This window comes from Microtus ochrogaster, unplaced genomic scaffold (genome assembly GCF_000317375.1).
Source record: "Microtus ochrogaster isolate Prairie Vole_2 unplaced genomic scaffold, MicOch1.0 UNK40, whole genome shotgun sequence".
Classification (NCBI taxonomy): domain Eukaryota; kingdom Metazoa; phylum Chordata; class Mammalia; order Rodentia; family Cricetidae; genus Microtus; species Microtus ochrogaster.
In genome coordinates, this window is record NW_004949138.1 from 115,116 (window position 1) to 138,217 (window position 23,102).

Below are 23,102 nucleotides of genomic sequence, written 5' to 3' on the forward strand. Positions count from 1 at the left end.
CACACACACACACACACACACACACACACACACACACACACACGGATAGGCTACGACAAGAATGTCTTGCAAACCAAGTGACTTACAGAAGCAAAACTGGTAGCACTAGACATCAACGTTTTAGAAGGAAAACCATTCCAATAAAGCTAAACTGAGCAGTGAGCTTCTGGCTTTCCAAAATGCTTTTTTTTGGTACTTCAGCAAGATGTCCAAACAACTACCAAAAGGCTTCAACTAAAAGGTTTTCAAAAAGGAATCAACTAAAGAGTCATCAGGTATAGTTAGTTAGTTTTCCTCACTTTTTAGGTCTTCATTATGATAGTTATCTACTCCCTAATGTAATTCCAGCCAAGGGAATTGTCTCAGAAAAATAGGACTTTGGATGCTTATCAATCAGTCCTGTGGTGCCTTTTGTAAGCTCAATCTGTTTGTAGTATGTAATGCTCCTTCCCTATTACCTACTCCATCCATGACAACACCATTTCAATACCTTTCGTTTAAACTTAACTTTTTATGGCAGTATACAAATATTTACATGCTAATCCACAGGAAGAATAACTAACTGTAAGATAATGCAAGATGTGCAAATAAGTACCAGATGGCACACAAAAATCTCCCTTGTTCTAAGCCTAATAAAAATCAAGTTCATACAAAAGGTCACTACAAACAGTATTGTCAGCTTTGATGTTCTCTTTCTTGCCCTTCATTTGAAGATGATTATCTTTTTCTGAATCACCTTTGAAACTCTAGAAGGAGTGCTTATCCTCTTTTGAATAGCAGAGAATCTTTCAAAGGACTTCTATACAGACATGTGAGAAGCACAAAGAACAGAGGAACCATTTTAGGGATACTGGTCTTAATGTCCTCTATAGCAGGAGGATCTCAGATCTACTTAAAGTTCCATGTTGAAGACAGGACCAGAAGAAGGGAAGCAACAGTGAGGCATGCACTCAGACTGCTGTCCACTATTTAGCATCTGGGAAATGAGTCAGCCACACTCTTGATTTAGTTTTTCCACCTATGAAACTGCAGGAGGAATTCAATGACATTATAAACGTAGTATGTCAGGCACTTAACAAAAGCTCAAGAGAGATGGGAGCTATAATGGCCTATGACACTACTGAGCACTGACACACAGGACAGACTTTGACCCAGAAGGCCAATTTAACAGTATGACAACCTGAAATCTGTGATATTTCATACTTCTAATAATTACAGATAATCTCACAACAGGTTCTGTCAAACAGTATGCTCACACACACATGCATAATCGTGGCATGCATGCACTCCCATGCATGCAATGGGATGTACCACACCCATTTTGTATGTGAAGGAAAACGCTGTCTTATTATTAGATAGCAGTACATACATTTATAAATTTTTGAAAAGATATGAAATCATACTATTCAGTATTTGTTAGCTTATGAGATTTTAATAATTGTAGTGGTTACCTACAGTACATCCAAAGTATTGCCATTTTGTAGTCGATTTGCCATGATTTTGAAAATAAGCTAAACTGGAAAAAGTTCTTTAGTATTTAACAACAACAACAACAACAACAACAAAACTTTATGTCTGCAACATAACATGGGTCTGGCATGAAGAAAATACCTGGCAAATGAATTACTCAGTTTTCTTTCTCCTAATTTCTTGCTACCAATCCTTAATTTTCATAGCCATGCCAGATTAGTAAAGGGGAAAAATAAGGCTCCAAAGGAGGAACAGCACTGCAAAAATATGTGGAAAGTTTTTCTTTGATGAAAAATGAGAGCTTTATTTTAGTGAATATATTATAGCTTCAATGTTAGGGAAAAGGCAACCGTCCTTTAAAAAAATGAATTGCCCAGCTGTCTATAAGCACAAAGCTCTAGGGGAATTCCTCAGGACCCCAAAGGCAAAGCACTCCAGAGGTCTACAAACATGTGCTGCAGGTGTTTATGAGAGCCAGGTGGGAGAGCCTCTGCCATGGCAAAGAAGTGAGTTTAATATGCTGGGACTGACGTGGCCTCCCGGCATCAAAGTCAGAGATGTATGCTAAGAGCCAGTGGAGGTGGCAAAGCAGCTTCTCCCAACAGCTATCCTGGTAGTGCCAAGCAAATACATTTCTTTTCTTACAGTTTTATAGAAAACAAACACTACCAATCACAAAAATAAAACCAGAAGAAAGCAAACTAAAGGTGTTTTAGAGCTGGAACAAAGAATAGCCTGAAATGGTGATCACTATCCAAGAGATAAGGATGAAGTATTGTTGCTTTCATTTAAACAAATATTCCTAAGGAGACAGTTTGTTGTAATATCCCCTCATTGGTTCACTAGGCAGCATTAGATTTATCATAATTCTCCTAAAGCCTAAGATATTTCTATATTAAAATGCTAATTGTGCCTTTTCTTTTTCCTGTAATTAAAGCTGGAGAATTCTGTGGTCTGCTATTCACTGACTGCTAGAGGGTTCACAGAAGGTCTTACCTGATGACTGCACAGACCCACCATCAACTACAAATGTAGTGATCAAACAGGCAGACATTAGAACCCCACATAGTCAGAGTTCTTACACACACACACACACACACACACACACACACACACACTACTGTAAATGTAGATTTTATAACTTATCTCCTTCCCTGTCATTTACTCAGAAGTAGAGTCTCATTACATTACTTGTGATTGAGCACAATACTCATTTTTCTATAGTAATAAAATATATGTTGAGTAGTAAATCAAGACATACCTTCCCCATATAAGAAAATGGCCTACACTGTGAGCTGATTTCAAATGCCTCTATATAATACATTTATAATACATCAGATTTTGAAAAGTAAAATCTAGTTTTTTTGTTAACATCTGAAAATCTAAAAGGTATGAAAACAATGCATCTGTCAAATTAAAGATTTTCATCTGGGGCTGAAGAGATGGCTCAGAGGTTAAGAGCACTGGCTGCTTTTCCAGAGGTCCTGAGTTCAATTTCACCACACACATGGTGGCTCACAGCCATAGGTAATGAGATCTGGTACTTTCTTCTGGTATGCAGAAAGACCACTGTATACATAATAAATAAATATAAAAAAATAGATTTTCATCTAAGAAAATAAGGGACATAAAATTTTCTAATTTGGTAGTTGTTAGACTATTAACTCATCACCAAAATGAAAATGACCTCTTGCATATACTAATATTGCCTATATATTTTGATAGGAAGTACCATTTTAGAAATAGAATACGAATATATTATGAATAGTGAGCATAAAAATCTTAAAAGCAATTAATAAAATATAGGTAAAAGATAAAAGTTTAAAAAACAAGAACATAAAACTAACATTAATTGGACAAACAGACACAAAACCGCTGAACCCATGGCAGCCTCATTTTATATGGCAACTAAAACAAAATCTCTAAGGAGACATGCCCATCTCTCCCGGCCGGGGTCTCAGATGGCAAGAAGCATTTAAACCAGCCATGACCTCCCACAACAGACACCAGAAGAGGACCAGTTTTTCTTTTTTCTAATGTTTATGTTTTTGAACTCAGCATGCAGGCAAATGGCAGAGAAACACATTCCCCAAGTGAACTCTCATATTTAATATTTACATATGGAAAGTAGGAGTTTAGTTGTTCAACTTTTCTTTTTCACGAATCCTGGGTCTCATAGTCTCCTGTAAGTGGGCATGATCTTTTCTAGTCCCTTCTCTTTGCTATCCACTGAACAGAGGGCAGAGACCTACTTCTGTGGTTTAAAGAATTTGAAATTTGTGTGTTTCTGAGAATAATTTTCTCCTTTCTAATATTTATTAAGTTCAAACAAGAATAAAAACAGCATAATTTTAAGATGAATTTTACAGTTTCTAGACTCCCATGAATAGATTTTGTACCTTTAAGGAGTAGAAAACCCTGGTTTAGAGACTATGGCCTAATTTCTTCCCTTTTAATTGGCAAGATAAAAAAACTGAGGTCCTACACAATGAGACTTGGAAAAGGAACCTAGCACAACCATGCTTTTGACCAATTTTGGAAACAATTTCAATGACAGAACACCTTGGTATTTAAAGATCATTTACTAGTAAAATCTATCCACTTAGGCATTTTTTTTTCTTGAGATGTTTTTAAGTTTAATAAGAAAGTATACACAAATAGCTGTGTTCCTAAGTGAAGACAGACCACAGAATGTCAATGCAGATTAACATACAGATCCAAGTGACAGTTTTGGTAGGTGATTCTAATTGGTGCATGAGTCCAGCTAGCTAACTTTGTTATGTCTTGACTATTTTACTCTGGATTCACTTGCTAATATTAAAAGAACACTGATATAAGTATAAATTTATGGAGAGAGTAGGCAAAGTTGGGAAATAGCTTCCTTTTAACCAATAATCTCTGACACAGTTCAGCTTAAAAACAAAAGTCATTCAAGTGTCAAGGGTGGGAAGAACACAGAAGCTGTAGGTGATTTATAGCGTCTAGGCTATTAAGTTTCCTTTATTTTAAATTTTCTTGATTAGTTAATTTCTTTTATTTTTGAGATTATAATATTTAATAATTTCCCTTGCTTCCCTCCAAACCTTCCTGTGTATCCTTTCTGGCTCTCTTTCAAATTCATGACCTCCTATCATTGTTATTGCATGCATAAGTATACATGAATACACAGTTTCCTAATATAACCTGCTCAGTCTGTATACCATCACTTGTATGTATGTCTCCTGGGTTGATTGTTTGCTGTTGGCTAACCACCTGCTGAGCTTGAGCTTCTCCCTGGGGAAGGCTATTTCTCCCTCTCAGCATTTCTAGAAGCCTGAAGTTCTTTGTGTAGCGCTGGGGCCTTGTGGGTTCTCTCCCACCCAGTTTGGCATGTCTATTGGTATCGTCCTTGTTGGGTGATGTGGGAGTCTTCTGTTTTGTGTTGATTTCATTGGTTAAATAAAGAAACTGCCTTGGCCCTTTAATAGGGCAAAAATTAGGTAGGCGGAGTAAACAGAACAGAATGCTGGGAGAAAGAAGCTGAATCAGGGAGTTGCCATGGTTCTCCCACTCCAGACAGACGCAGGTTAAGATCTTCCCTGGTAAGCCACCTCGTGGGCTACACAGATTATTAGAAATGGGTTAGATCAATATGTAAGAGCTAGCCAATAAGAGGCTGGAACTAATGGGCCAGGCAGTGTTTAAAAGAATACAGTTTCCGTGTAATTATTTCAGGTAAAGCTAGCCATGCAGTGGCAGGCTACCAGGAACGTAGCCCTGCCGCTCCTATTACAACAGTTGGGTGAAGTTTCGGACACTGCTAGGAGACACAGTCTCACAGCAAACTCCCTGCTCTTCGGGTTCTTTTCATCTTCCTTCTGTGTTTCCTTCTGCAATGTTCCCTATAACTTTTTGGCAGTTTTTTCAACTGTTTTTCAAGTGTTTATTGAAAAAAAAATCTATTTAAAAGACATGAACTGGGGCTGGAGAGATGGCTAAGCGGTTAAGAGTATTGCCTGCTCTTCCAAAGGTCCTGAGTTCAATTCCCAGCAACCACATAGTGGCTTACAACCATCCATAATAAGGTCTGGTGTCCTCTTCTGACCTCTAGGCATACACACAGAGAGAATATTGCATACATAATAAATAAATAAATATTAAAAAAATGAAAGACATGAACTGATGGAGTTTAAGGCTATCCTTGACAAAACTGTCAGCCATGGATCTGTCCATCATCATGTCAGATGTTAGGAGCTTGACCTGTTTGCGACCTGGCTCTTTCTGCTCTTGTTCTGAGGTCCACATTTCTGAGTATGTGTCCCATTCACCACTTGTATGCTCTGTCTTTAGCAACATTAAGAATAGAGTAGTTGAAATGCATTCTACTTCCAGTGGTCATAGTATGACGCTCAACATGGTTTGAGCTGTTTTTTGTAGAACAATGCCAAATGAGAAGTTTTGAAAAAGCAACCCCCCCCAAAAAAAAACAAACCAAAACAAACAACAACAACAACAACAACAACAACGAAACCCAAAGAAAAAAAATCCTCAAAACCCTCAGGTATAATTGGAGTTATTTTCATAAACTCAAGAGGACACATTCCCCTCATAGACCCACTTCTCCAGACCCATTTCTCCAGACCCACTGTCTGGAGAAACTTAGCCAGACTGTCTGGTAAAAGTTCTAACTGAATGGATCTATTGTATGCTTTTCTTAATAAGAAAAGACTGACAAAAGTCCACATTTGAGTTTGCAATCAACTACTTAATTGACTTAATGGATACATCTTACTGAGTTCATCTGGCCAACTACACAGTAAGCAATAACACTTGATAAAAAACTAAAATTTCAGCATGTATTTGATGATATATTCATTCAACAGAGATGTAATTATAGTTGCTGTGGTTAGATAATTCTTTGACCATAGAAATTATTACAAATAAAAGCTCTATGGAAAGTTGTTGACATGTGCATGGTTCACGCTGAAGGGCAAAGAAAAGTGTTCTTTCAGGCTGAAACAGTGAGACAGACTATAGATGGCTGAAAAGGAAACAGGAAAGGGAAAGATAGCTTGAAGTCTCAGGTTAAAAATAATAAGCAGCTGGGCAGTGGTGGCACATGCCTTTAATCTCAGCACTCCGGAGGCAGAGGCAAGTGGATTTCTGTGATTTCAAGGCCAGTCTGGGTTACAGCTACAGAGCAAATACCAGGACAGGCTCCAAACCCTGTCTCAAAAAACAAAAACAAACAAACAAATAACACAGCATATGCAACACAGTGGTATAAGTAACAGAGGTGTGGTTATTTTTAAAAAACAGGTAAGCTGTGCCTAGTGTCTCATAACCCCAGCACAGGACTGGTGAGGTAAGGACTGCCATGATTGAACTCAGCCTGGGCTATGTAGGGCAGTGGAAGCTACAGATTGACATCATGTTTCACAACAAAACAACACAGAAAATAAAGCATTTTCCTAATATATCCTTATTAAAATAATATGTTCGGTTTTCATTCTAAATTCTGAGAGATGTAGAAAATTGTGAACAAATATTGAAAGCATAAACTGATTACTGAAACATGAAATGGGAGGTTAGAAACAAATCAAGCTGTAGACTTGGAACTGAGATTCTTTTCTCCAGACAGAAATCTAAGCTAGTAACTAGGAGCATTCCTCAGATTCTCCTGCCCCTCACGCACACGAGACCGCTAAGGTGTGCTAACAGACAAGGTCTAAAGAGAGGGCTGGATTGGGCTCCTGACTCTTGCCTCACTGTCTTGTATGACTGTGTCCAAACTACAAATGATTCAGAACCTATTCTTTAACTTATAAAAAGGCAATAAGTTTGTCATGAAAATCTTCCATCTATGAGGCACTATTTATAGATGGACTTATATGGTATGGTTCCAAATAGCTTAGGCCCCTTTATAGCATAATTAAGCTATTTATTGAATAAGCTAAGTACTGAATTCAGTACTTAATGGGTATTTTACAGATAAGCAGATTTGTTTGTTAGGTTTGATTTTTGAAACAAGGTCTTACTGTATCTTCTCAGTCTGGATTCCCTGTGTAGATCAGGGTAACCTTGAACTCAAAGAAGTCCATTTGCCTCTGCCTCTGGAATGCTAGGATTAAAGGTATGTGCTACCATAACAAGCAGATTCTTAAATATCTGAATTTTCAAAGTTCCCAGTTATATAATTAGGTAATGAAAAGGTAAAATATATGATTGTGCTATTTTTGTATAGTTGTATGCATAGACAGTTTAAAGTTACAGATATTTATCACTGAGTAGGATGGTCTAGCAAAAGAAATCAAATTGTAATAGCTGGGAAGACCTCAAAGAATGACCATAGCAGCAAGTTCATCCTTCCCTCACTGCACTGCATTGCTGCATAGTCCTCCCTCATGTCCTTTGTAAGACAAAATCCACAATATCATATAGCTCCATTCTTCAGTAATTTTTGCAGACGTAGCATTGTTGCATGTCATTCTTTGATTCTACCATCCTATAGGATAAGATACTAAAGGATAAATCATGTCTGTTTTAGTACCACCATACGCTTGCAACACAGTATTGAGAGGCAGATGCAGGAATGACTGATAAAAATGGGATGTTTATCCTGTATCCTTTTCACTCTAGCTTTGTAGCTTCTTCTTCGTCTTCACTTGTTCTTCCTGCTCTCTTCTCCTAGAAATTAAATAACCACTCTTCCATCCCATTTAATGATACATATTTGATTTTAAAATTATACCTATCTTCTCATAGTTTCATGGTAATACACCTAATGAAGACCCAAACAAAACCTCATACCACATTGTGATGGCTATTCTTGTTTGACAACTTGACTCCATCTGGAATTAACTAAAAACAAAAAATGGAGGGGCACACCTGTGAGGGGTCTTTGCTTCATTTGGAGCAGGAAGATCCACTTCTAAAGTTCAGATCTCTGAGCTGGGAGGAGCCCCCTCTAATCTGGGCCACACCTTCTGTTGGAAGCCTATATAAAGGGCAGGGAAGAACAAAGCTTTTTTTCTTTGCCTAGTTGCTCTCACCTCACTAGCAAGCCCATTCCTTTATGGACACAGAGTCTACTTCTTTGGGATTCTGCCATATATTGAATATATATATACATATATATATATATATATATACATTGAATATATATATTCATTCTATAAGTTCTGTTACTCTGGAGAATTCTGACTAATACACACATAAACAAAGGAAGTCAATTCATTCCTTTCAATGAAGACAAATGAACTCTGTTAATATTGGCCTCCATTCAAAGTGCCCCCTACTGGGCAAAACGCAGGCTACTTGGGTATTACGTGAGAGGCATTAAAGGATGGAAAACAGTGAACTATATTCTCAGAAAATGCAACATTCTGCCAGTTTAAACTTGGCTGAGAATTTAAATCAGGCATAACTTTCTGGAATTTGATTCTAGAGGCATTCTTTGTGTGAATTAGTTAAGTAAAATTAGAAACTTGTGATAGTTGAAGATCTGCCTGACTGCTAGCTAAACTTTAGTTTAGTTTAGTAACACAGTTTAGTAAAATAACAGGTTCAGCAATAATATAGTGTTATGTATACTTATTTAACCTGTAATGTTCATGCTATGATGAGCACAAAAATGAAGGTGAAAGAAGTATATACTATTTTTCATCTGTTATATTTTTAAGTAGCATTAAGGGTAAATTTACTAAATCAATGCAAGGATGGGTCTTCCTATTACAGAGATAATACCTTTGACAAGGAGTGCAGGAAAGTGACATACCCTATGGGGGAGACTAGAAAAGGCTGTGAAATATGAGGATCCGATCCCTTCTTTCTACATCAGTGCGATGTGTGTGCTGGGGGGGTCATTTATCATAGTTTATATATTTTATTTTTAGCAAATTTCATCGAAAGCTAATTTACACTCAATAAAATCCTCTCATTTTAAGGAAACAATACAATGGATTTTAGTACATTAAAGAAGTTGTACAGCCAGCACCATAATATAACTTTAAAACATGTCCATTATCTTCTCAAAACCCTAATTAATTAATGCACGGTATATGGCAGTTCTGTTGAACTTGTCCATATTGGGTTTCATGGTCTAAGTTGATGAGGATGACTGACCAGGTCTCTTCCCCAATAGGGCACCAGATCTCATTACAGATAGTTGTGAGCCACTATGAGGTTGCTGGGAATTGAATTCAGAATTTTTTGAAAGAGCAGGCAGGCTCTTAACTGCTGAGCCATCTCTCCAGCCCCCCAAACCCTAGTGTTCACTAATAATCCTCTACAATTCTTCACTTCCCACCCCTCCACAATTACCCTAGGAAGCTACTATTCTACCTCTGTACATTTGTCTAATATCAATGCTTGTGTTGCTAAGATCGGTGTAGTATCTTTGGTGATAGTTGTTTTTTTTTTTTTGATAGTTGTTTTTTTTTTTTTTAATTTAACATGACTTTTAGTTTATCCCTGATATAGCAGGTATCATTTTTAATTTTTCTTCTTGCCAAATATCTTCTTATGATATCATGTGTTTATAAACATTCATGTTTTCACTCTTTGGAAATTATGAATAATTATGCTTTGAATATTTTCTTTCAATTTTTTTGTACATCTATCTTTGTTTCTCTTAGATTCTACCTATGTGTGGAATTGCTAGTCTTATGATACTTCACAGTTGGCACTTTGAGGCTGTTTTCCAAAGTGGATATATTATTTTACATTACTACTAGCAATACAGAAAACTAACTAGTTTCCATGCTTACTAACACTCATTTCAATTCTCTTTTTGTAATATTACAGATATCCTAACATGCATCAAGTGGCTGTGATTTGCATTTCCCTGGTGACCAGTTACACTCAACATCTGTCAAGTGCGTTTGGGTCACTTGTTAATCTTTAGAATAATATCTCTTTAGCTTCTTTACCCAATTTGAATTCAGTTGTCTTTTTTTTTTAATTTTTGAATTATAAGTTCTTTCCATATCCTTGACATAAGACTTTTACAAGATGAATAATTTGACAATATGTTCTTGTCATCTATGGGTCATCTTTTCATTTTCTTAAGGATACTTTGTGAAGTACGGATGTTCTAATTTGACCAAATTTAACTTATCAGTTACTTTCTAACACTTTTGCTTTTCATATTATTAACCTGAATTATTGTGCAGCTCAAGATCACAAATATTTGTTCCTGAGAGGCTGGTGCTGTAGGTTTTGCTTTTGTCTGCATCCCAGTTCAAGTTTCATATGTTATGTGACATTGGAACTCACATTCTCTCAAGTGCATACATTTATAACTGTCATTTCTTAAAAAGAATCTTCTTTCCCTTTTTGAATTGTTTGCCTCTCTGTCAAAATCAGGTAGCTATAAATCAAAACATTGTTTCTGAACTCAAGTCCAAGTGGATCAAAGACCTCAACATAACACCAGATACACTAAATCTGACAGAAGAGAAAGTGGGGGAATAGCCTTGAACACATTGGCACAGGAGACTACTTCCTGAACACCAATAGCACAGGCAGTAAGATCAACAATTAATAAATGGAACTTCATGAAACTGAATACAATGGAGTTTTACTCAGTTATTAAAAACAATGACATCAGCCGGGTGATGGTGGCGCACGCCTTTAATCCCAGCACTCGGGAGGCAGAGGCAGGTGGATCTCTGTGAGTTCGAGACCAGCCTGGTCTACAGAGCTAGTTCCAGGACAGGATCCAAAGCCACAGAGAAACCCTGTCTCGAAAAAACAAAAACAAAAACAAAAAAAACAAAAAACAAAAAAAAAAAAAAACCAATGACATCATGAAATTTCCTGGCAAATAGATGGAACTACAGAAGATCATCTGGAGTGAGTTAACAGAGAGAGACCCAAAAAGACAAATATGGTATGTACTTACTTATAGGTGAACACTAGCTGTAAATTAAAGGACAGCCATGTTATAATCCACAGACCCAAATGAGCTAAGTAAACAAGAAAGGCTCAAGGGAGGATGCATGAATCTCATTGTGAAGGGGAAATAAAACAGACAGCACAGGTGGATAAGGGTATGGGAACACAAAGGATCGGGCTGGGGAAGATGGAGGGAAAGAGTACTGGGAAAGAAAACTGGAATCAGGGCATCTCTGGGATGAGCTAGAAACCTAGATTTATGGAAACTCCCAGGAATCTAAGACGGTGACCCTAGCTAAGACTCTTAGCAATGGGAGATACAGAACATGAACCAGCCATCACCTGTAAACATGAAAGATTTCCAGTGGAGGAATTGGGACCTCGATCCAGCCACAAAGCCTTTGACTTACAATTTTCCCTGTCTATAAAATACACTGGGTTAAAGGTGGCGCAGAAATCATAAGAGGGGACAGCCAATGACTGGTCTAGCTTGAGACCATACTTGAGGGAGAGCCCATGCCTGACACTTCCTGGAAGACTAGGACCCAGAGGCTGGACAGCCTGAGACCTACAATAGAAACAAACATGACTGGCAAAAAAGAAAAAAGAAAAAAAAGTCAATGAAATGATTCCTATAGTCTGCTATACTTATAGATTGTTGCCTAGCATCAAAGGCTTCACCCAGTAACTGATAGAAACAGATAGATGTAGAGACCCACAGTCAAACAGTAGGTGGACCTTGGCAAGTCCTGTGGAAGAGGGGGATGAAAGATTGTAGAGGCCAGAGGGACCAAGGCTCCACAAGAAAACACTACCATGGGCTCACTGGGGCTCACAGGGACTGAACTGACAACCAGGGAGCCTGCACTGAACTGACCTATGCCCTCTGTGAATATGCTACAGTTGTGTAGGCTTGGGACTCCTAAGAGTGAAAGTAGGGGCTGTCTCTGACTCTGTAACCTGCTTTTGGGAACCTTTCCTCCTACTGGGTTGCCTCCTCCAGGCTCAGTAGGAGAGGAGGTGCCAGTCTCACTACAACTTGACATGCCATGGCTGGCTGATACACCCAGGAGGCCTGCCATGTTCTGAAGAGAAAGGAGGGAGGAGAAAATGTGACTGGGCTGGGAAAAAAAATCAATCAATTAATTTAAAAAGATTGTTTCTGAACTCTGCACTCTCTTCCACTGGTGTATGGGCTCTTGTGTATATGCGACACCATCTTGGTTACAGGTGTTTAAGACAAGAAGTATGAATTCATCAGCTCTGTATCTTTCTCAAGATCAGAGTTATATTTCCATATGAACATTACAATTAGCTTTTCCAGTTTATGGATACTTTTAAAATAATATTTACACAAAGGATTATATTTTATATGTTGTCACACTCATTACATGTTACCCCTTCTATTTAGCCAATAGTTTCTCTCCTGAGTATTTTAAGTGACTACCAGAAACAAGAGGTTTGAACCCATGAAGAAGATATCAATTAGGAAATGAATGGCCTCCAAAAACCACCTTCTCCTATCATGGTGGATTACTTAAGACCTTCTGGCACATGCTTTTTTTTTTTTGTTTGTTTGTTTGTTTTTGGAGACAGGGCTATCCTGGAACTCACTTTGTAGCCTTGGCTGTCTTGGAACTCACTTTGTAGACCAGGCTGGCCTCAAACTTAAGAGGTTTGCTTGCATCTGCCTCCCCAATGCTGGGAGTAGGCCACCATTGCCCAGCTCCTGGACATGTTTTTAATCAATATAAACTATGCAATCATTCCTTCTCTTGGTTTCCATGTTCTGACCAAAGGGATCTTAAATAACAGTTAATTCGATCCTCTAAAAATGAAAAGGGGGGGACTTCTAAAAAGAGCTGTTTCCTTAAAGTATTTTTAGCTGCAAACCAGATAAGTTAACTATCTCCTTAAAACATTAAAAAAAAAAAATAGCTGGGTGGTGATGGTGCAGGCCTTTAATCCCAGCATTCAGGAGGCAGAGTCAGGTGGATCTTTCTGAGTTTGAGGCCAGCCTGGTCTACAAGAGCTAGTTCCAGGATAGGCTCCAAAACTAAAGAGAAATCCTGTCTTGAAAAACCAAAACCAACCAACTAAACAAACAGTCATGAGACAAAGGAGGCCACAGCCACCAAGTCCCTTTGCTCTCAGGTCCCACAGAGCGACTGAGCTCTGGAGATGGACCCATCATTACAATGGAGCATGCTCTTGTCATTCTTACCTTTGTCTTACCTGCCATTCATTAAGATGTGGCCCTGGATGCTACTCAGGACAAACCTCTTGTGTAACAATTTCTACTTCCTATGCATTACAACCATACAAGAAACAGCCAACCTCCAGCTAGTGTTGTTACTAAAATGTGGCACTAATATATGAATGGGCAAAAATAACCAATATAAGAAGAACTGAAATCTGAGCATTAGAAAAGCCTTTAGGAGTTCTGACTGGTAACAGCCAAGCTACAATAGTCGTGTGGCATCTTCATTACCATCTGTCTCCATAAAGGGCTAACAAACTAGTACAATGGTCGCTGTGACTAAGCCTTCCCAAGAGAAACATCTCCTTTCAGGTTCCTGCAAAGAGGCTACAGCCTCCATGTAGAATGTGGGTAGAATATATAATGTCTAGGAATTGGATCAGAAAAAAGTACATATTTATTTTCACTATGCCTTTACTAAAATGTATGTTCTATTCACATGTTGGTGAAGATAACAAAGCATTGTCAGTGCCTATAATCAGTGTCAGGAATCCCAGAAGGAATTACAGATACCTTTATCACAACACAGCTGATGATCATATCTTTAAAAACCAACGATGGTCAGAGAAACCTGTGTCTTATTATTTCAAACAGTAATATACAAATCACAAGTCACTGTTACAAATCTTCCCAACATTTACATCACTTTTTTTCAGTATAAGTATTTTCTGTTACAACTCTATAGGTTTTATCTTATTTATGTTTAGAGACACTGTTCTGAAAAGTTCACCAAAGTCTCATGGAAAAAGAAATTAAATAAAAACATTACGCAAAGTCATTAAAAGAATAAAACACCATGAACCGTCCACGAAGAGTCAGCCTGCGATGTTCTAAGGTCCTTTACTGGCTAAAGAAAGGGCAACAATGGCATTCTTGAAGGCATAAGTCTCAATTTCAGTGATGTCCCCTGACTACCAGATCTGAACCCATTTAATACATTTCAATTCTCACAGGCATTTTACAATGTTATTATGCAATGGCAACAATGTTATAACTACAACATTTTTTTTAAAAAAAAATAAAATGAGTAAAATCTGAAACTGGAAATTCAGACACTGTACAATTAAAATAAAAAAAAACCCTAAAATTTAACACAAGCTAAAACAAAAGGCAGACCAGAATTGGTGAAGAACAGGACCATTTCTTTTAATGTTTTTCTAGTAAGTTCCTATGGAAAGGATAATGCAAAATTCCTTCCCATCTAACAGTTTTTACTTACTAACAGCACTAGACACCGCTGGGAGAACTGAAAACTTACTAGGAGATTTCCCCTGAATATTCTCTCTTCAATAAATGGAACTTATCAAATTGTTACTGCATAATATAAAATAGTGATCCGTGCACTGTATCTCACTGGTAAGTCTTTGCTGTGAGGTCAACACTGGAGATCCATGCACTGTATCTCACTGGTACTAAGACTTTGCTGTGAAGTCAACACTGGAGATCTGCACACTGTATCTCATTGGTACTAAGTCTTTGTTGTCAGGTCAACACTTCAATGCTTAGCACACATAAGAGTACCAAAAGTGAAAATGACTTTGTTTATGTTTCTGTATTAGAATTTTATTTGCTAAGGGGTAAAAACAGATTTTCAAAATTCAGAGCTAACTCAAAACAATAGTTTTAAACCTTTATTCCTAGCTCTTACTGCCTTCAGGAAGGAGAGAACATCTGGTTATTTAAAGAATACAATATGTTCACATTTTCTATGACTTTTGTTTCTAATTGAATTTAAATTTTTTTTTAAATTTGAACTACTAGCTAGAACAATGTTTTTAATCAGTTCCTATTTTTCAGACTGTCCTCCTTCTATCCTTCTGACTTCATTTAGTGGATTATGTTTGGAAATCTGCTCATGAGTTCCATGTGATGAAGAAAATGTGGATGTCCCTAACATCTGAAGGCTGGGAATTCTGACAGCAAATTAAGAAACTAGGAAGTAATTAAAGTCAAGTAGTAGGGTTGATTCACCATAAAAATGGCAGCTAAAATATATCATGGCTATAGTTTGTGTATATATAGATATAGGCTCCATAAATGTGCAGGGAAGTGAATTTTATCTAGATTAGAGTCATTTGAAGGAGATATTTTCTTTACCAATGATATGAAGAATGACCAGGAACCATTCCCGACAAACAGCTGATGAAAGTGGGTTCCATGTAAGCAAGACAGAAAGTGCTGCAGTGACGCAAACTGGAGAGTGTCCTAACTGAACCTGGAAATGGCTTGTTTTTGGAAAAAGAAGGAAGGACTCTCAGGACGGAGGAAGTAGATACAAGGCCCAGAAGCAGACTAGTGAGCTCGTGTATGGTGTATAGGCTTGCAGCCTTCGGAGCTGTTCTCTCTCACTATGGGGACGGCATTAAGCTCATCTGAGTGTTAGGAAAACTATGAATTATAATTCTGTTATTACAGTTTACAGAGCCATTATTTCAAACTGCTCATATGAAAATTCTTTCCAAAGTAAAGTCTACTCCACCCCCACAAAGCAGAGATTGGTGTCTCAATCTGTAGTTGTAGAATATATTCTCAAGAGAACAATCTCCACAAGGAAATTAAGGACAATGATAACTGGGCAAAGTGTTTCCCTAAAGGTGGGCAAAGGTTTCTGCTGATTTATATTGAATCTGTCAGCAGCATGAATACTGCTATGATATGAAGTTAGAACAAAGACAAGCACACCTCATGCTTAAATCTTTCTAATAGCTGATGTCTCTATGCCTGTGTATTTACTCTGATCTACTTGAACCAGGAATGACAAGCACTGTAAGTGTTTCATTGTTACTATTAGTTTTTTTTAAAGAGCACTTTGATGCCTGGAGTTCTGGAGACTAGGATAGACTAGCATTAACTCGACTTTTCTTCCCATTTTCCCCTTAGCATAAATGGCCTCTTTTGTGACTCTAACTGATAGTCATGGCCTGAAGAATGTGCTCTTGTGCGTTTCTATGAAGTACACAGACTATCAGGTTCTTTCCTTTCTACCTCTGTAGCATAGGGCTAGTGTTAACCTATTAGAAATCAGTTCTTTATAGGCAAATGATGATCTAGCTGGGTCATCAGAGATAATTTTATTCAACTTCTAAATGTTACAAAAGATATCAAAACTCAATAAACATTACAGATCTGAACTGCTAACTTTGATCTATGTTATAGTCTCTAGCTCAGACTCCCATAGGCACACTGCACACCCAGTGTGGAAAAGGTTGCTTCTAAAGTCTACAAGGTGATATCAATGAACCAACATTACAATTTGCTTTATAGCCACCAGAAAAGCCCTTATGGGTAAAGAGCTTTTTACTTTCCCTATGGATACCATCATTCCACAGACTTGTTCATGGAAGTCTGTAAACACGGCTTCATCTCCAGTCCCACTTTCTTAAGGCTCAGAAACACCAGTTATGGTCCCACCTTTTGGAGATTTTGGTGAGATTCTGAATGTAGAGCTGAGTAGTTCCTCCTTTAAAGATATATACTATTACTTTTCTCTTTAAACCTGAATCTTAGTTTGTAATGCTTGTACAACTTGTTTGATTATATCCTGCTGAAATAAAAATTACTCTACAAAAATCACATAACAGGAAAGGGTAGTTAAATTCCTTTAGTAAACACTGATGGATTTAGTTTAAAAATTCTGAAACTGGGTGAGTGACTCCTAAAAGCATACTCTATTACCTAGGGAAAATTAACTAAGATTGGTAAGTTATGATGCAATAATCATTTCTTTCTTTATTAAGCCAACCCAACAAATAGGGAACCCAGGCTCAATTTCACAGCAGCCACTTCTCCCATAGGGAGACTTCCAGACACTTCCTCTTGAGGATGGTGAAGTATCCTGGGTCCTGCCACAGAGAGATGATACATTGTCATGGTGATCCCAGGCCCTACCACCCAAGAACCACACCTCAGCATCAACAACAGACACCGTCTCCAGGTGAAAGGATAGGGAAAGTCTTTCCAAGCAAACAGAAATAAGAAAGAGCAAGTGTAGCTATTCTAATATCTGGAGAATATACTTTAAACCAAAACTAGTCAGGAGAGATCAGGAAAGATACTACATATTTATCCAGGGGAAAAAAATGAACCAAGAGAATATTAAAATTCTAAATATTTATGCACCAATCAGAGGGATTCCTATTTTAATAAAAGAAATACTATTAGATCTAAAAGCACAGACTGACACTTCAATACCACACTCTCAAGTCATCCAGACCAAAACAAAACAAAACAAAAAAACTTTGGAATCAAATAACCCATAAATCAAATGGACATAATAGACATCTATGAGTATTGTTATATCTACAAAGCTAATTCAGCAGAATTTATAAGCAAATATCTTAGCAGCTGTTGCTCCTTCCTCAGCATTCAAACAATTTAAAGAGAACATAATAACATACAGTATCCAGACTCTCTGTGTATTTTTCATCTTTATGTGGCTTTACTTTAACCTCTATCTCTTTTGTTTTTAGTTTTACTTTTTGAGACAGGTTCTCATTATATCGTTGGCTGTCCTGGAACTCCTTCTGTAGACCAGGATAGCACAGATAGAAAACAAAGCCAGCTCCCAAGAATGGATTACTTCGTTTGGAACTGTTGGCCAGTGGGATTCTACAGACCCCCAGGTTTCACGCACTATTCACATTGCTTTTGTACTTTCCAGAACTTGATGGTAACATACTATTGCTGAAGACAACAGATAAGAAAACCAAGCAGGCACTAACCTAGAAGCCTAATCCCTACTGGGTAGCTTTCATACTGCTGGGAGGTGCTAGATATGCTACCAAGGCAGAAAAGTAACTATTAATCCCACCTAGCTGGGAACCATGCAAGCTACAATAGGATCTAGGCTGGCACAAGAAGACACAAACATAGAAGCAACCAAACACTTTCTGATTAGATTTAAGACTGACTCCACAAGACAGAGCCAATAACCTGCAGCTAGATAGGACTTGGAACCCAAGAGAGATCATACTATTGTTCTGTTAAATGCACATGCTATAAAATGGGTCATTAATGACATTGATATGCCCATTCTAAACACATCTGAGAAGTTTCTTCCTGCTGTAGATGGTGATTAATGTGGTGTACTGGCTGAATTTGTGTGTCAACTTGACATTAGCTAGAGTCATCAGACAGGAAGGAGCCTCAGTTGAGGAAACACTACATAATATCTAGCTGTAAGGCATTTTCTCAACTGGTGATAAATTGTGAAGGGCCCAGCCCATGATGGATGGTGCCATCTCTGTCCTGGTGGTCCTGGGTCCAATCTATAAGATAGCAGGCTGAGCAAGCCAGAGGAAGCAAGCCAGTAAACAGTATACCTCATGGCCTCTGCATCAGTTCCTGCCTCTAAGATACTGCTACGTCTGAGTTCCTGTCCTGACTTCCTTCAATAATCAACAGCAATATGGAAGGGTAAGCCAAATAAACCCTTTCCTACCCAACTTGCTTTTCTGTCATGGCATTTTATGACAGCAGTAGAAACTATAATTAAGACACATGGATACCCACAATTAGTCAACAAGTAGAGAATAAGAGACGGAGGAAAGCCTAGACCTAAATGGGATCTCCCTATCTCACCCTCTTCTCTAAGGCTCAGGGATCATAGTAGAGCAGGGGATTAGGGGGCAGAAAGAGTAAGAGCCAGAGGTGGGGGATGACTATAGCAAAACAGTGTTTTCCAGATGCAGTGTCATAGCTGTACATATGAACAGCACACATACATTCTGCACATGCACAAGCTGACAAAATCTCCACATGGAGGGAAAGGTGAGCAGGAAGGCCATCTTAGCTGAGGAGCTATTGGCAACGACAACTTCTGGGGAAGAGAGCCATTGTCTTTATGGGTGTGAAAGCTGGTAGCTGACAAGGCTCGAGGGAGTATCTTCACAGGGAGGGGGTACTTGGGCGGCACAGATGGACAGGACGGACTGAAAACAAAAGAGGACACAAAGTTGGGTGAGCAGGGAGATAAGGATAGATCTGGGAGGAGTCTGGGGAAGGCAGTAAATATGTGCAAAATATATTATATGAAATTACCAAAGAATTAGTAAAATATTATTTAAAAACAAATAGGAAGTTGAAATTTAACTAATCTCCCACACTCTGCTCCTAAGAATTCCTAATGTTGAGCTGACAGAATGTGCTTTAAGTCTGGAAATCAAAACTCATCATGGATAGCAACTCATCTTTGCAACTTCCATAGCTACCTGATCATTCTGTGGAGATTTTAGTTACAGAGTATATATAACTTACATATATGTATAAAGATAAAAATAGAAATACGAATAATGGTATTTATAAGCCATATCTAAAAATGGGTACTTCCTTATGCAAAGAAATCAGATTATATTTTGTTGCTTAATAAAAATTGTTTTGTGTAATAGAAATGCTATAAAGGTTAATACTTCTATAAAAAGCAGATTAGGCATAAGGGAAATTCTAAGACAGAATAGGAAATAGACTCAAAGATAAGTTAATGTCAGCAACTACAGAGAGGTAAAAGATCCTTTAGAATCAGATTGCTATTAAACTTGGACACTCAAGATGAACAGGCAGAGCTTTGGCAACAGAATTCACAGACAGACTGACTGACTCAGAGACAGTTTGACAACTGCCAACATGACTGTTGGGAGTATTTCCAAAGAGCCAAAGGCTGGGATTACCATCCAATGCCTGGCATTCTGACACTTGCATTTGAAGCTTTCTCTATTACTCTTCATCCAATATTTGTGTTTGGCTCAAAAACAGCAAGGATTCACAATTTTTTTTATATCATTAAATGTTCTTATTTTCAAGAACATTATTTAGTTGTAAAAGAGCACACTTTTTTTCTGTGAAATATGAAGAAATTTTGATGAATTGCTTTACATTCAAATAGAAAAATCAGTGTTGAGGTCTGTCTGAAATTTTATAAGGTTATTTATAAGCTATAAAATATATATCCATATATATATACTCATAATACAATTCAGTGTTCCATATTGTGGTAAGTTCTTATAGGCCTTCGCATGGCTTTTTTTTTTCTTGATCGTCATATGGCCCAGAAGCCCTACTGGAATAAGTCAGCCCCTGTGATGGGATCAAAGATAGTGAAATCTGGCTGTAAGAAGCAGTTGTGTAACTATTCCCTTAAGCTAACAGGAAAGCAGGAGGTGAAGATGACTTGCTGAGGAACATGGGCACTGGCTAAGTGCGTATTCTCAGGACAATGCCTACTGAATACAACTTCTAACAATCATTAGGAGTTAAGTCAGATGGAGAACTTAAAATTATACATACACATTTCCCCAAGAAAAGCTTACCTTTGGGTCTCTAAGGAACAGAGCTTTAAGGATCAGTGAGTGTATGTCTCCGATGAGTGGATAATGCATCAGAAGGCCGAGGCAGGTCTGGTAGTTACTAGAAATTACTAAATAAGAGAGAAAAAGGATTCAGACACAATATTGTTTGTATGGTGGATATAAGAAAATAACTGAGAGTCAAAGCAAGTGATGCAGTAACTCAGGTGATTTAACAGAAGTCTGTCTGAGGAGAGTTCTTCCTCAAATGCTCTCTGGATCAGTGCATCTCACCTATAATCTAACACAGGTACCAGTCGAAGAAAGAGGTACAGACCCAGTCCTGGGTATTTGCACCATAAATAGATTCTTAAAAATATGTTGTCATTCACATAGATAGCTTTATATGTATTTATTTATATATTTATAGATACCTTTAGCTTTGCTGCTGAGAAATTAGTAACAAGAACCTTGTAAATGGGGAAGCAGTTGAATGTTCTAATATAATACCACTCACCTTGGTCACTATGCTTCATAATTCACACCATGCTCTCATCCTTTTATATTATATGAGTATCACACAACTTAAAACTAAAAATACAATTTTCTACAATTATTGGTTTTTCTAAAAGTAAGAAGAAATTTAGGACTATCTATACAGGATTTCTTTGGGGAGGAAAGTGAAAATCTTCCATGATCAGCTTTCATTCTGCAAGCTGTTTTCAAATCAACCTAATTATGGGTACAATTATTAAACACACCTTTAAGACCGGTCTGTGTAAAGTATTCCATTTCTTACCTGTCTGTTACTGTAGTTATAGCTGGCCCATCAAGGACACCTGTTTCGTGGACTGCAATGACTGCAAGACTGACTGTGTGAAAATTTCCTATAGTTGTAACTAAACCTTATTTATTAATACATTACTTGAAAAATGTCCTACAGGAAAATAACTTTCATTTAAGGGAAATAAGACAAATAAAATATTGATTATAATCAGGAAAATCTTGATCTTTAGATTTTTTTCCTGCTGCTGAAAAAGATAATTCTTGAGGAAGCTCTCTGCCACGCTCCCTCCTGAGAGCACCTTGGGAAGAATGAGGAACCCTACGCTGTGTACGGAACTGCTTTATCTTCTTCATTCCCACCACTGCTCTGACAGCTTGTAATTTCACACATCTGCCTTCATTTGTAGAGCGCTCACTTACCCTACCTGCTCTCTGTCTCTGCAGACTCCCCTTATTTGTTCATTTCTCCACATTCACATTCCCTTCCCCATTGCCATTTTTTATCTGGAAATTTAAAAAGCTAGGATATAGTAGTGTAACGTTCTAATCTGCAGTTTTCATTTAAGGTGAAGAAGTTTTTTTTTAAAAAAAAACAGGCAATCAGTTGATCGGTAATTCAAAAAGCTATTTTCTCAAATGCTCTAATGATAACTTTAGTACCTGGACAGGAAATTACATTTACACATTTTGTAAGAGAGGCAGAGAGGTCTGTGGAACATATTTTGGCTGCAGTGCTCAAACTTGAATCTAGGGGTCCTATTTGAGTCTTCTTTAAAGTGGCCTGAAGTGACACTTGACGTCTGTTAGGAACCTCTTTAACAACTTTCCGATTTGATAAAACTGCTCGCATCATGCCATGCAATGACTCATTAAGGGACCGCTCTGAAATGGTCCCAAGCTAACACAGGACACAGAAGCCAACAACGAACAAGCCTTTGTTCTGGAGACAATCCATGGCATAAAGGCAACAACGATCTCACTGAGATGATGAATTCTAAAGGCTTTGGGTCAAGAACACAGGCTCAGAACTTATCTCATGTTATATACACATAGGATATTTCCCCTTGTATTACACATGCAAAGGATGATACCTGGAGAGGGTAAATCACTTTCTCAAATCACACAGTGATTCCTTGGTGTAGCATGATTTGAAATTCAGGGTCTGTACTCTACATAGTTATATAAAGCTGTTTAAAAAATATTGCTTTGAAATCAAATGATACAATGCATACAAATATCAACACTAAGTCTTTTAACATCATTACTCTAATACGATAGCTTAAGTACCCTGAAAGGTCAATCTTACCGAGTCTCTAGAATAGTTGTATATAACTGGGCATTATTTGGAAGGACTAGCACAATAATGCTGTTAACATACCTCTGACATTATGAGAATCTACAAAGTGTAGAAGGCATGACAATAACATGTT

General features: G+C 37.7%; 1 protein-coding gene across 4 annotated transcripts in view; it reads right to left on the reverse strand.

Moving 5' to 3' along the window:
* Tbc1d5 (TBC1 domain family member 5) overlaps positions 1 to 23,102 on the reverse strand; it is a 449,388-nt gene that overhangs the window by 96,020 nt on the left and 330,266 nt on the right. For all 4 annotated transcript variants that reach the window (XM_026790055.1, XM_013354327.2, XM_026790054.1 and 1 more), the window contains one exon: positions 20,911 to 21,017. In XM_026790055.1, coding sequence (XP_026645856.1) covers positions 20,911 to 21,017 — 107 coding nt within the window. The remainder of the gene's footprint in view (positions 1 to 20,910; positions 21,018 to 23,102) is intronic.